The sequence below is a fragment of the Larus michahellis genome, chromosome 1 (assembly GCF_964199755.1).
Source record: "Larus michahellis chromosome 1, bLarMic1.1, whole genome shotgun sequence".
NCBI classification, from domain to species: Eukaryota; Metazoa; Chordata; class Aves; order Charadriiformes; family Laridae; genus Larus; species Larus michahellis.
In genome coordinates this window covers 70,372,951-70,387,287 of record NC_133896.1, presented here as the reverse complement: position 1 = coordinate 70,387,287, position 14,337 = coordinate 70,372,951, and the positions used below count along the sequence as shown (strand labels likewise).

At 38.7% G+C, this 14,337-nt stretch overlaps 1 protein-coding gene across 7 annotated transcripts in view; it reads left to right on the top strand.

Moving 5' to 3' along the window:
- LMO3 (LIM domain only 3) overlaps window positions 1-10,792 on the top strand; it is a 59,954-nt gene extending 49,162 nt beyond the window's left edge. For all 7 annotated transcript variants that reach the window (XM_074585577.1, XM_074585588.1, XM_074585549.1 and 4 more), the window contains 2 exons: window positions 658-783; window positions 9,908-10,792. In XM_074585577.1, the coding sequence (XP_074441678.1) occupies window positions 658-783; window positions 9,908-10,013 (232 nt within the window). In that variant the 3' untranslated portion in view covers window positions 10,014-10,792. The remainder of the gene's footprint in view (window positions 1-657; window positions 784-9,907) is intronic.
- The last annotated feature ends 3,545 nt before the right edge of the window (window positions 10,793-14,337 follow it).

The window sequence follows — 14,337 nt, the reverse complement described above, 5'->3', positions numbered from 1 at the left end:
TTGTAAGGTGCATGAACCGCTAATGCTTTCTGACGATTTAAATGACTTGTTCATAAAATGTTCTTTTAATAATAGTGGTAAAGCTTTTAGCACTAGATGTCAAAAATGCGAAGAATATTGGCTTTTTCAAGTGTTATTTCTTTTCTAGCTAAAGTGTGTTTTAATAATAAATAGCACCAAAAAGCCAAGGTTATGTGGCGCTCGTCTGTACGGCGGGATCCAAGCAGAAGACTCTCCCCGCGTATGCAAACAGCTTGACCTCTGTCTGCACAGTTATGTAACATCCCTAATGTGTTTACTATTTCTTTGTTTAGTTTAACAAGATGTTTCTTTTATCAAGAAAGGTCGGTATAACCTGCAGAAAAAAAAATAACATCACAATAGGTGCCATATTAGTCTGTCACCGCGTCATACAGCTCTCTCCGGCAAAAAGGACTATGCCTTTGTATTGTAAATTGGGCAGACTTGTACCACCAAAGACCAGCCTTTCCAATGGGAGGTGTGCTGGGAAGTCAATCAAAGGCCAGGCAACTGCTGGGGTTGGGGGGGTGGGGGAGGGAGCGGCGGGGGGGGAAACAAAGAAGATTAAAAAAAAGAAAGTGTGGTTTTCTTTTCAGTTAAGCATCTTCAGGAATATATTTCTTTCTGCATCTCCAGGTTATTTGGCGTTACAGGAAACTGTGCTGCCTGCAGTAAGCTCATACCCGCTTTTGAGATGGTGATGAGAGCAAAGGACAATGTTTATCACCTGGACTGTTTTGCATGTCAACTTTGTAATCAGAGGTAAGAGAATTTCTTGGATCTGTTCCATAAGCTAAGTGCTAATTCGGCACTGGTGCTGGTGTACATTCAAGTGAAGAGGAAACGTCTAACAGTAGTGGAAACCCAAGACTGAGAGTAAAACCTGGATACTTTTCCTGGGACTGATACAGAACATCTTTCATGACCTTGGCCAGAAAACTTTTTGTGCTTCAAGTCCCGCATCAATAAAAAAGAATAATGTTACTTCCTCTCCTTCAAAAGGCTGTCTGTCAGGTTTAATTAATTAATATTTATAAAGAACTTTGGGATCCTTTTCTGCAGAAGAGCATAGCAGTACCATTTGTCATTATTACATTAATTTCACTTTAATTCTTCACTTTTATCACATGTATTTCTTTTAAAGTACATGTTGTTTCTTCCTGTTGCCAGAACTGTAATCATTTAAATTTAAAAGATGTTGTTCCCACCATTCTCTCTGTAGCAGCATTGGACTTCATATGCTGTATTTTTATTTCCATATCCTAACTGTAGGTTATAAAAATCCCGAGGATCCAAACCTGACACTTTGTTCTGAGCCATCACCCATATGGTACAGTTGCAGAACGAATGTCAAAGATGGTAAAAGTGTAACAACTGAATTTTTCAGAGGCGAATGCAGCCAAACTTACAGCAACTACATTCAGAGTGGTGGCCAAATCCTGACAGAGATTTCACTGAGAGCTCCATTTCTGACTCCACAAGAGCTGCTAGCAGTTTTGCCAGTGACTTGTATGAGGTCTAGGAAATGAGAGAACCAATTATATCTGCTCCTTAATGTACCTATTATTTTCAGTTATTTTTCAGTTATTACATTATCCTATTTAGAGTTTTATAGCGTTCATATTTTTTTCAATTTCAGGTAGGAAGAAACACAATATGTACTTTTTTAGGGAAGTAACAAAAAATTAGGAAGATAATAGTCTAACACGACAAAGTTAGATACAGCTCTAAATAAGCTTTGCTAACTCACCTTGTCCTACAGTGTATTATTTTGTAACACTGTAGTCATTTAAAAATCAAACATCCCTAAAGAACCATAAAATGTACAGCTGCTAATAAGTGTAGCACACTACAATTACGCTCTTTAAAAAAAGCCAAATTGACCTTTTTCATCATGTTGCATGGGAAATTAAAATACCAGGCAAGTAATAACCACTGCTTAAACTATATAATAATGCAAAGTAATTATAGGTTCTAATGCTATTTAAAGTCCTATATCAATTTTGTCTTGCCACAGAACTAAGAGGCTGTATTCTAAGGCAGGCAGAGCCTCCCATAGTACCCTCTTAAGTAAGACACGCACGTTCCGAGGTTTCGTTTCTTAAACCCTTCACATCCCTGCTTTTTTCAAACCACGGTTCTAGTATCATTATTAAAGCGCCTAATATATTTCTGTTGTTCGCTTCATTTATTACATGCCATAATGGGGCTGCATATCTTTAGTGTTGGTTATGCACAATTAGCACTTAGTTATTGTCTTGTCACTTCAGCCCATACAAGACAAACTTCTTTAATGTAAGAAGTCAGCTAATCTTCATCAGTCAAGCAAAGCAGACAATGTTTGTTACCCTGAGCGCAAAAGATTTTCATCATAGTTAACACTCTTGGATCTGAGGAAGTGAACTTTCTTTTATTCTGCCCCCAAAAGCGAAGCTGTTGTGATTATTTTTAATATTCCTCTTTTACCTTTACAAGTGTGAACTACTGCACAGTTTCACTTTGCAGCTAATGCACATCATACTGTGCCGTAAGGGCCACTGATCTCCCTGGAAAAGTGCTGTTAGGTGCTTCTGAAACGGAGCTTTCCTGGGATATTTAATAATTCTTAGCCTTGTCGTTCCTGAGCCTTCAATCTAGTCTTTTATTTGATTTTTACTTTGCATGTAATTTGGGCAAAGTGTTGCTGAAATAGTCTTAAAGGAGTCTTAGGCTGGGAACAAAAGCATTTATTTACCTGGAATACAGTCTAGTTCATCTAGTCAAAACAGGAAGCAGTTCCACAAGTTTCAAAGAATTTCAGAAATTCTCAAAAGTGGCCCTAATCCTGATTATATTGCAATAGCTCTCATGGAGTCTAATAAAACAGACTGCCTGTAGGGTACCTTTCTTCCTCACAATTTGGGGCTGGTGGCACTCTGAGGAATTAATTCTGTTGTTTTTTATAATAAATCCTATTTCATGGATGCTCCAACGTAGCTCTTCTGTAGTTCCTATGGCAAAGCATCACACTGACTACATTCTCTCATTAATAAATAGGTTTAAATCTTTTGGTTTTCATTACTTTTATAACAATAAAAACCAGAAATGCTAACATCTGAACCATCACCAGTTTTGGAGGTTTTTTATATCTGGTATGAAACCTCTTGTTCTTTGCTTTTAAACAGTACAATCTTGTCAGTCACCATGCCATTAATAATTTCTGATGCCTTTCTCAGGATCCTTTTTTATTCCTCTAGTTAAGCTAATCAAAACCAAACAGCAGATTCTGAACGAGGATGAGTTTATAAGATAGCTCTTTAATTTTCTTTCTCTATTCCATGCTGCCACTTTGTATGCAAAATAATGTTATTGAGGTTTTCTAGATCTGCTCTTTCCTTTCTCTTCAGCCACTATCCCTAATGTGGAATTTATTTATTGAAGAGAATATTTTTATTTACAAACACATCAGCAATATCCCAAGATCACCAATGGAGGTAGCAAGGCTCACCAGCTATTGCAAGACCTGTATGTTTGACCTTATTCCCCACCTTCACATTCTCTTTCCCCATTAAATTTTAAATCCTTTAGGTCATTCTTTATACTAATAAAAGTACAACATGTATGGAGTACTACAGCAGAGTATATAATGCTCTCTGCTTGCTCCCATATTTCAGGTTTTCAGTTATCATCTACCATTTAGGTTTTTTCCCCTAACAGAATATATGCAATGTTCATGAGTAGAGTAAATTATTTCTTCAGTTTACATTACTTTGTCTTTGCCAACACTGAATTTCTTCTGACATTCTGTGCCTAGTTGCTCCTTCCAGTCCTTTTTGCCTTCCAAGCTAGCTAATAATTATATTAACTCACATCACACTGATCCTTAGGGCAACCTGTTCTTCAGGCTTGTTATTGCATGGCCCTTATATTCTTACCATTTAAATAGTTGATCTTGGCCCAGCGAGAGAGAGGCCTGCCTGGTTTTGCCTAGTGCTTTTTGTGAAAGATTAGGTGATTTTTCTGCTTTTATGTACAACTTCATGATTTGATTTATTATTTTTGAGTAGCTACAACTCACCATCCAGCTCAAATCTCAGTGTGGATGGTAGTTAGACCCCCTTGATTTCAGGGGACTTTTTTTCGGGCCATAAACTCCCTCTTTGAACTAACTCATAATGTGCCTGTCCCCTTTTACTGGCCTCCTGAAGGCTGCGTTTTCAGAATGAGAAGAAAAATGCATTGTGTCACATACTGTATTCTAGGAAAACAGACAGTAGACTGGACTGTAGACATAGTCAGGACTGAAAGAGATCTCCTGAGCCACCAAGCCTAGTCCCCTGGTGTCAAATGGGCACTGTCTCGTACTTTTCCTTTCATAAAGGTATTCAGCTCTAGGACCTAATTGTTCCGTCCAGCCAGTTTTTGACATATTTTCCCCATTTTTTTTTTCTTTATACTGATGCTTAAAGCTGTAGGGATTTTGTAAATATTAAACTCTGCTCCTAGCCTAAAGGTTTTAGCATCCCCTAATCTTTCATGTCTCTGTCCAGCTTACTCCTAATGTGATGTTTTTCCACCTCCTAAATACCCGCAGAGCTTAGTGACAGTCATCTTAATGGTGTGAGTGCTCCCCTTTCTTCTCTGTAAACACACTAAACTTCTCCTCAGAAGCACTTCACCTCACATTGGCAGTAGCCTCAATATAGTTAACTTCAGCAGAAAATTTAAAGGAAAAAAAATGGAAACCTCTGGAAAGATAAACTTGTAAACAGACACTGCCTTTCACACTTTGTCAGGTCGCATGTGTGCGACCAGCAAAACGGAGTGGAAAATCTTGCAAGTGGGCTCAGCTATATCTTTGCTTGACACTTTTGACTACAGCGATGATCTCAGTCTGCCTTCGGCTTTCCCACTTTCTGGAGTTTCCATGTCCTTCCTTTCACTCTGTCGGTTGCTTTAGCAGCTTGTTCCATACTTCTGCGATATTTTCTCTCTGCCGTTTGAAGTCAACTCAGGGTATGGTTTAAAACTCCCATCTGCTATCGCTGAGGGGTGTTTAAATCAACTGTTCTATCCTTCTATCTGAAACAGCCTTTGTTTTAATGGGAACTGGACTGAAAATGGTTGCACACTCGTTCAAATTGCTGTCCTGATGTAGCAGTAAACACTTACCTCCAGTATAAACTGTAAAATGCCCACACAATGCTGCCTTTGTTCTCTGTCAAGCAGGGGGGAGGGAATGCAATGCCAGGGACATCCTTATTTCAAACACCAACATTAGATTTTTACATGAGTGGTGATTTTATAAATTCTGAAGTCCTGAATACCGCTTATTTTCATTGAGTGTCTCTAAATTGAGAATAAAAATTAATACATTTTCCATACCTGCTTTTAAAAAAATAGTACATGAAAAGCACACCAAGTTGAGGTTTGTCCTTGTAAGTTGAACTAGGATTCTGTGTGTATATATACTACATTGTACTGGTAAAAATGTACAAACCCAGGCATGCCTCCCACTTTTCAGCCTTTCACAATAAATGGACATTTTGACAGAATCCAAGAATTAGTAAACCATAGGTGTAGACTGACGAGCTGTGATGTAAAAGAGTGGCTTTGTTCTCTTAGTGATGCATATACGGTAACCTTAATTTGAGTTATACTGGAAACTCAAAAGAAGCTTTATGAAAACGAGGAAAGGAGGAAAAGCAGAGGACAAGTTACATCACTGAGTGCACAAAGCAGAGGGGAAGGGTGTGGGTGTGATAAGTCTGAGCTTTCTTTATCCTAGAGGAAATCAATTAAATGCTTCCAGATTTTGTTTCTTTCTACAACAACAAAGATCTGACATTACCAGAGGAGGCACTTCGCACACAGCCATCTTTGTTCACAGCAATATTTCTTTCGCTTCCTTAAGAAGTCTTCAGTACCTTGACATGCATCCTGTACATCAGAAAAGATGACAGACAGCAGTGAGATCTCCTTAAATATCTGTTCTGAACAATGAAATAGCTATTTCTCAAAAAGGAAGTTTTATACTCCTTGTGATTAGTCTAGGCACACCTTCCCCTTCCAAACAAGGTGATAACAGAGGCCATTTTGTAATATAAATGGCTTTCCTTTTGCCATTGTAAAATATGACAGGAGTTCTAGGATGTAGGTTAATTATAATGGTCATTCTACTAATGTCACAGTCGTGTCAAAAGTCGTATTATCAATTTATGGTGGTAAGTCCAATCTGGCATGTTAATACAGCCTATTGTATATTTTTCCCCGTTCATCTTCATGCCTATTAAATAAATTGGGTGAGGGTTTTAGGGAAGGCTGAAGACTACCATCTGCCTGCTAGAAGAGTAATAGTCTTGCCTCGTTATATACTCCTAACACAGCGGCATCTCAATATGCTCCTTGACTCCATTTGACATACGTACCCAAATTGTTCCCTGATTTACATCCTATGCCAATTCCATGAAAAAAACACTTCCTGGAGGTGGAAGGCTAGGCTTGAATTTACCCTTCCATTTTAAAGCTGAGTCAGGCTTAAATCCTAGAGTGTACAAAACCAATCTGGAGTAGTTGCAAGATTTAGCTCTTTAACTTCAGAAGAGACTTAAAATCTGCATTTGAGAGTCAAATAAAGTTGAAAGTGTGGATGGACAGAACTTGTTATATTTCCACCATCTAATTGCCTGGTCTCATTGTACTCAGGAGCTAGCATGCCACCTTTAAATGTTTTTCACCTAGAGCTTACCTCTTGTCACCTAATGAGTACGTAATTCACACATTTAATACCCAGGGACACATGTAAACCTCGCTGACAGTCTTTGCCAATGTGTTTCAGTCGCTGAACTTGCACAACACAAAAGCAGTTGCAGAATTTGGACGATTAAGTATCGCAAGTACCAGGTTTCCCCCAAGGTACAGAGGATCACCCTCCAGCGCGCAAACGCAGCCCCAGAGGAATCCAGAGGGGGTCTTACTGTGCAGACAGACCCCCACCCCGCAGGTTATCACACAGCCAAGCGTGTCTAGACAGGCCACTGGCAGCCTCTCCACAAGACAGCTGTACACTTGGAAGGTAAATGATTTGTGGAACTGTGTATGTTTAAAGCCACTCATGCATAAAGCTGTCAAATGCCATGTAGACATAGGTAGAGCATTTCTGGCTCGACATATTAACATAGCAAAAGCAAAAGGCATTGACACCTTTTATTGGGAAAGGCATCACTACTCCCTCGTGTAGCTGGTGCAGTTTAATTCAAACCGTGGCGCTTCTCTGAGGGCTGAGAAACAAAATCCTTCAGTCGGGGTTTTGATGCAAGCTATATAGCGAGAAGTCACAAGTGAAAGTATTGCTGTGCAAGTGAATTGCAATTCAGCAGCGTATTTTTCATTTACTAAATATTTTAAATAAATTAGTCTGCTAAGTGCTGTATTATGCTGGAACACAAAGCAATACGTAGCTGAATAGCATTCACAGTTCAGAGTTTGTGTGTTCTGCTGGGTGAACAGAGGTGGTTGTGTCTCCCACTGGTGCCCGACCCACAAGGAGAGATGCCCTGCTGAGCAACGACCCTCTGATGTGGTGGGCGCTGCTGGCCGGGCATCGCCCGCTCAGTCCCCATCAGTAATCCTTGGGCTAACCGTAACGGGGTGACTGATTTGTCACAATGCCTAACTTCCTCTGCTTTAGTCCACATTAATCCATATGTTCCTTTAAGAGAAACTAAGGACTATTTTTTTTTATTTTTTTTTTTTTTAAATGTGACTTCTTTGGGAAAAACACTCTTACATACTATCACTAGTTAAGACTCCTTTACCTAATCTGGTAAAATGCACTAAAGAATTTTTGCCAGCATTGTTGTCGATGAACGAAAATACAAAGGATGAAAACTAGAGAAGCCTCCACAGAACTTGTTTGTTTCAAGAATTCTGCATTTCAACACATCTACTGAAAATACTGAAAATACTTTTTCTGTTGTTAGCAGCCTAATATACCAGGATTGGGGTGGGAAGGATAGCAGGAACCTGTAAATTCTATAAAAGAGTCTTGACCATAAATAATTTAAAGATTTTGGGATCATTCCATAATCTCTGTTTTCAATCATCATCACCAGTAGGCAGTAATCCTTCAGAAAAAAAAAAAAAAGTCCACAAATAAACAAACCAATTTTCCTTTAAGAGCAGAGCTAATTCTTTTCAATCCACTTTTTTATTACACTATTTTCCCTCTATCTATTTAGCTAGCATAAGGATAAATTTCCAAAGCTACCCGGTTGGAAAATAAATGGGTTCACTGTTTGTCTAGCATTCCAATCTTCACAAATGTAAATCAGTCCAACTGCTACTCATTTAAACCTCCAACTTCACAAAACATTAAAGGACTGCTTTCAATACACAATTTAATCTGTGACAATTCACCAAGATTTCTGCTCGAACATCATTAGAAATTGACTATCTGATAAAGAGAGACCACTATCAGAGGTCAGGCGAGTCAACCTGTGTCATTTATGTAGTTTTACTGGGTCAACTACAGCAGGCACCACTATTTGAAGGTTAAATTGTTACAATTAAATACATATACAGCTATTCCCATAGCTACTCTGTTGTTAAATCTACCGTAAACAACACAAGCATTTATATCTGACCCTAATTGTGTCCAAGATGTCACCATTTGGAAATTATACAAAAAAGGACATTATAATCCGTTACACATTAAACAATACTTTATGCAGTGAGATCCATAATTAGCTGGTAGAAACTGGTTTCATTTATTCACATCAGTGTTAAGGGGTTCATTTAGGTTACTTTCTTTCATTTTAATTGGAATAATGTGAGCAGTGCCTCCCAATATATTTTATAGCTGGAGAGTTCACTATAAACAAAGGCACGTAACCCTGCCAAGGCAGTCACTAGGGAAACTCTTTTTCTATGCATTGGCCCTATTCACTTGCTCCCTAAGTATCTCCAAGAAGACTGGCTTTTGTTGGAGGGAAGGGTTGAGGCGGGTGTCAGTGAAGAGCCTTCTTATATTCAAGTATACTGCTTAGCTGGGAAATCCTACTTTACTGGAAGTTTGAACCCAGCCAGCCAGGAGGAGCGTTAATGTTACGTGATTTTCCTGCTCGTCAGAGAAAATCAAATGAAATATCTCAGTAGCGCTTTGTAGCAATCAGATCATTCTGATGCACGTAATAGTGTAACAAGGTAGGTATACTGATACCACAAGAAAGAGAGTAGTTAGCTGAGTAACTAAATTTATAATCAGCTCCTACAGGAAAAAAAGAAAAAGGCTTCCCTGCATACCTGCCTGCGTGTCTCTAGTTTGCAGCACAGTGTATACGTAAAGTTGTGTGCATGCCAGAAACGGTTCTCAGAACCACAGGTTTAAACCAGTTCTAGTAAAATATCCAATGGGAATATAACAAGAATTTCTTACCGGTGTGGCTGCACAAGACAAACGTAACGTATCTCAGATGAGCTTCCTACTGTATACAGTCTTTTTTTCTCCTTCTTTGTTTTCCTTCTGATTTGCATGGAAGCAGGACATTTACTTTTCACTCAACTCAGTAGCCTGGGATATTTATTCTGTTTTATCTGTGTGCTAGTGACCTGAGCCAAGACCCCCACAGTCTTCGGTGGGCTTTGAATGAAGTCCTTGGCCAGGGAAGCAGATTTTGTTGAAAGCACAGGATTAATTCTGATACCAGAGCAATTCCTCTGCTGGGCTTTCGCACTCCTGCACATGTGTCTGCGTGCGCTGCGACAGACAGCAGAGGTGCGAGCCGTGCGGTCAGTACAACAGCATCGTGAACGCTTGTTTTACAATCCTTACATGTAAGATCATATCACATCATTGACGCTGAAACTACCTTTTTTTTTTTTTTCCCCTTTATTATTGTAATTTCAGATTTTGCGTTGGAGACAAATTTTTCCTGAAGAACAACATGATTCTCTGCCAGACAGACTATGAGGAGGGTTTAATGAAAGAAGGTTATGCACCCCAGGTTCGCTGATCTGATGCCACATCATTAAGAATACAAAGCACTATGTTCTTTTATCTTTTTTGCTCAACATGTATATAAGAAATGACACAGGAACCTACTGAATAGCATAGATCTAGGGAGACAGAATGGTTGCGTGAAATAAAAGGCGGACTGCATCTGTATGTAGTGAAAATTGCTCCAGTTCAGAGTTGAATGTTAATTAAAAAGGTACTGTACATACAGCTGGATTCTTTTTGCTTGCTCTTGGGGTTTTTGGTTTGTTTGAGGTTTTTTTTTTGTTTCTTTTTGTGTCATTTGGCATGAGATGTTTATTTTGGACTATTGTATATAATGTATTGTAATATTTGAAGCACAAATGTAATACAGTTTTATTGTGTTACCATTTGTGTTCCTGTTTGCTTCTTTGTATTGTTGCATTTAGTACAATCAGTGTCTAAACTTACTGTATATTTATGCTTTCTGTACCTACCAGCTATTTTAAATGAGCTGTATCTTTCTAGTAAAAAGAATTAAAGAGCAAATCCCAACCATTATGCTACACTTAGAGCTTAAGAATACTGTTTACATTAAAACTATTTAGAAAACTAATAACTCTAGCAGCACCTGCTGCTAATGATGCTATGGTTAAGGGTCTATCAGCACTTCTGTTATAAGCCTCTATTTTTCAGGGGTTAAGCGTCTGCTGTTTAATTGCATAGATTTTCCTCAAAGAGCACTTTTATTTTACTACAAATTTTTGAAAAACAAATCTGACTGGTTTGGGATATATTAAAAAAGGTGCAAAAGTTAATGATTTCGGGTGCTGCTTTTTTGCCCCTTAGGCATTCAAAATGCCTGGATTTGATTTTTAATTTAGCTGGAAATTAAGCCCTAATGCAAACCAGTGCCTCTGGGTATCTTATTTTATATATATATATATAAAAAAAATATATGTTATTTTTCTGAAGTCATTTAATTTGGGGTGGGGGGAAGGGAGAGAACTTCTGTTTATATACATTTTTAAAATTTGAGGGGTCTCTCTCTCTCTCTCTCTTTCCTTTTTCCTTTTTTTTTTTAAATCAGAGCTTAACCCTAAAGTTTTCTGGGTCTGTGTCTTAACAAACCCTGGAAAAAAGTGAAAGTAGAAGGCACTGTAAACAGCCCCCTCGCTAAGGGTCTATTTACATTAAGGAAATGACACTAGGAGTGTGACTAGTTACTAACTACCCACCTGAGTGAATGCTGAAGGTAATTTTAATGCTGATGTGGATGGGACAAAACTTTGAAATATCAACACAGAAAGTGAGAGCTACCACACTGGACCACGCAGGTACTTTGCTGTCCATGCCAACATCCTGCGGGTTTGTCCCATCAATACTGGCAATTAAAATCCTTTCGACAGAGGTGGAGTCACTGCTGACAGCTACCGTTGGCAAGCAGTCCATTTTTTAGGAGAGGTGGACCTCTGTTTTTAAAGCCATGAAGCTATTGCATCAGCAGGGTGTCCCTAAGCGCTCATGCCCCTGACAGAGCTTACAGGTGTTTGGCAAAGGAAAGCAGGATGAATGTTTAAAAAGCTGTTAAATGCATATTTAATTCTTTTCTCTTTGCCACTGTAATGTACCCCACCAAGAAAACAGCCTGCGTTAAAAAAAAAAAAACCAAAAACCCAACAAAAACAACATTAAAAAAAAAGAAAAAAAAAGAAAAAAAGAAACTCACTATACCCTATGTTGCTATTAAGCTAAGCTCTTGCTTTTTATTTAGACTAAGAACCCCCACATCTGCTCAAGTTCAGTGCTGTCCTTACCCGCTCTTTTGTCCCGTTGCACAGTTTCAACGTTTTTTCTGGGGATGGGGAAAGAAACTTTGTAATGCAGTGGGGTAATTCCGCTAGTGTATGGTTTGGAGTACACTACGCAGTGGCTTGATTTAGAAATGGATATTTAAATCTAATGACTGTTATTACAGTGTGGTTTTGTTTCTGGCTGTAAACCCTTTTAAAAATAAGCATGGCTCACAAAACTTGACTTTGACTCGTACAGGACCAGTAAGAAATGCAACGACTCCTCAGGCTGTTCTTGCTAATTGGAAGAAATAGCTCCACATAGTTTTTCAAATGAAATTTAGCCCTATTTTGTGGACTATCTTCCTTCCGAACCTTGAGCACAAGTCTCTCTTCCACTCCCTTCCACAGTCCTTGGGATAACGAAGCAGTTGATGTCAGACGTACTGTTAGGCTCTTCCAGATCTACTTCAAGTGCAATAAACAAGTCATCCTTTCCACGAAGGTGAGGATGGCCAGAAAGGGAAGAATCATATTATCTTATTTTGATTCCAGTTTTCTCCTTCTAACTGTCTTTCAGTTAGAAGCCCAAAAGCTCTTTCTTCTGCTTTCCACTAGTAGACTACAGACAGGATAGAAATCCCTGGTTCAGAAATAGGGCCGGGGAACAGGAAAGAAGGGATCTTGGTTCTGTCTTTGACTTGCTGTAAGCTTGGGCAAGTCACTCAACTTCTCTGTGCCTCAGTTGCCCCTGTCTGTCGAATGGGGCTAATGCATACGCTGCTCTTGTAAAGCATTTTTGGCTCTTCAGAAAACCAAGAGCTATGCATGCCAATGTTACTAGTAGCATTAGGACACTCTGGGAGAAGCAGAGCATTCATATGTGCAGTAGGTAGCCACAGATCTGAGGCAGGAGAGCACCAAAACCAACGAAGCCTGTGGAAGACTTTGTTGGGGATGGAGACAACTACACATTAATAGTCCTGTAAATGCTGAAGTGCTCTCTCATTACCACAAAGTGCCACTGCTCAGCTCTTTATGGGGTAAATGAAGAGAGTGGAATGGGAAAATAGTGGCTTATTGTTCCATGCCATGTTACTCATCTGTGCATGTGTGTGTTTTGTGACATATGCTTAAAATGGGGAAGAGGAGGGTGGTTCGTCTATGGAGAAAAAAATAGTCTCACCGTTCTATCAACCTTAACTGATGTAAGGCTAAAGAAATGTTGATATGCTTGTTTGAAGTGCTGCAATGGTACAGCATTGCTTTGAGCACTTTAAGCTCATATATCTTATTCACATACATATCTAAAATTTGTATGTAGAGGCTTCAGTATAAACTTAGATTTGAGGTAGGTCAAAGATCGATTACACATTTTCCTGTATTTCAAACTTCTATCTTGCCTGGCTGTTAAAATAATAACTGGGAGTTGAAATATTTAATGGAAACATTTACAACTCCAATAAAGTATAATATCATAAGACAATATTGAAGAGAGATTATCTGCCAGACTGCTTTATTGATCTTTTTGACAGAGGCCTAGACCACTTTTTTTGGTTGCTTTTAGTTACCTACCTTATGCTTCCTTCTCCATCACTGTGTGTGTCAACACGCTCTGTTTGAATACAGCAAAATGTTCTGCTAGTGACCATAGTTCAGTGTATGCTCATTTGCCAGGCAGGAATGCTTCCACTTGGATCTCCTGTCTTGAGGGTATTCTATCTCTTATCTGTACAAATCCCTAAGTTTAGCCAGACAACAATACTAATAACACTAATTTTAAAAATCTATTATTATTGGGCTGCCGTTTAAGCCACATGGGAAAGAACAAATTATCAAACCTTGATTTTCATCCATAGAAAGCTCCTCTGCCGACCATAACGTCCCATGTCTGTTATCTGCCATGACTGGTGATGAATCAGGACAGCCTGGATTCTGCAAAAGCAGTGACCAAGGCTAAAAGTTGATCTGTTTCATAATTGTATTTTTATCTTGCTTAAGATATTTTCTAGGTCGTTTTGGTTTTTTTTTTTAAGCACACCTTCTTGCCTCTTCCTACCCTCCCAAACTGCTCAAATTTATGCTCATGTAATGTAAATAAAGAAAAATCATCCAGCGACCCCTCAAGTGTTCCTAATTGCCTGCATATAAAAAGACTTGAAGAAAATAGATTGAGAAGTGGTCAGTGAGAAGGGAGACTGTGGGGAAAAGAAACAAACAGACAGAAACTGTGGCAAGGTTTTGCCTGTACAGACAAAGTACTTTAAAGGCTTTTTTTCAACGTAATATACAGCAGCTTCTTATAATTTTCTCAGCAGTAGGTAGTTTACAGTCATCTGTACCTAGAACAAATCTTGTCAAAAATGAAGGTCTGTAGTGATTGCTGGGTATAATTTTATACATTTAGCTGATTCTTCTGAAAGCTTCCACTGTGCTGCTGTTGTCAGACTAAATTATCAATTTAGCCATTTGTTGTTTAATGAATAAAAAACTCCTATGGCATTGGAGATGTTGTGGTTTCAATAAAGCAAAAGCTTTAACAACTCAAACTACAAAAAGCAAAGTGTG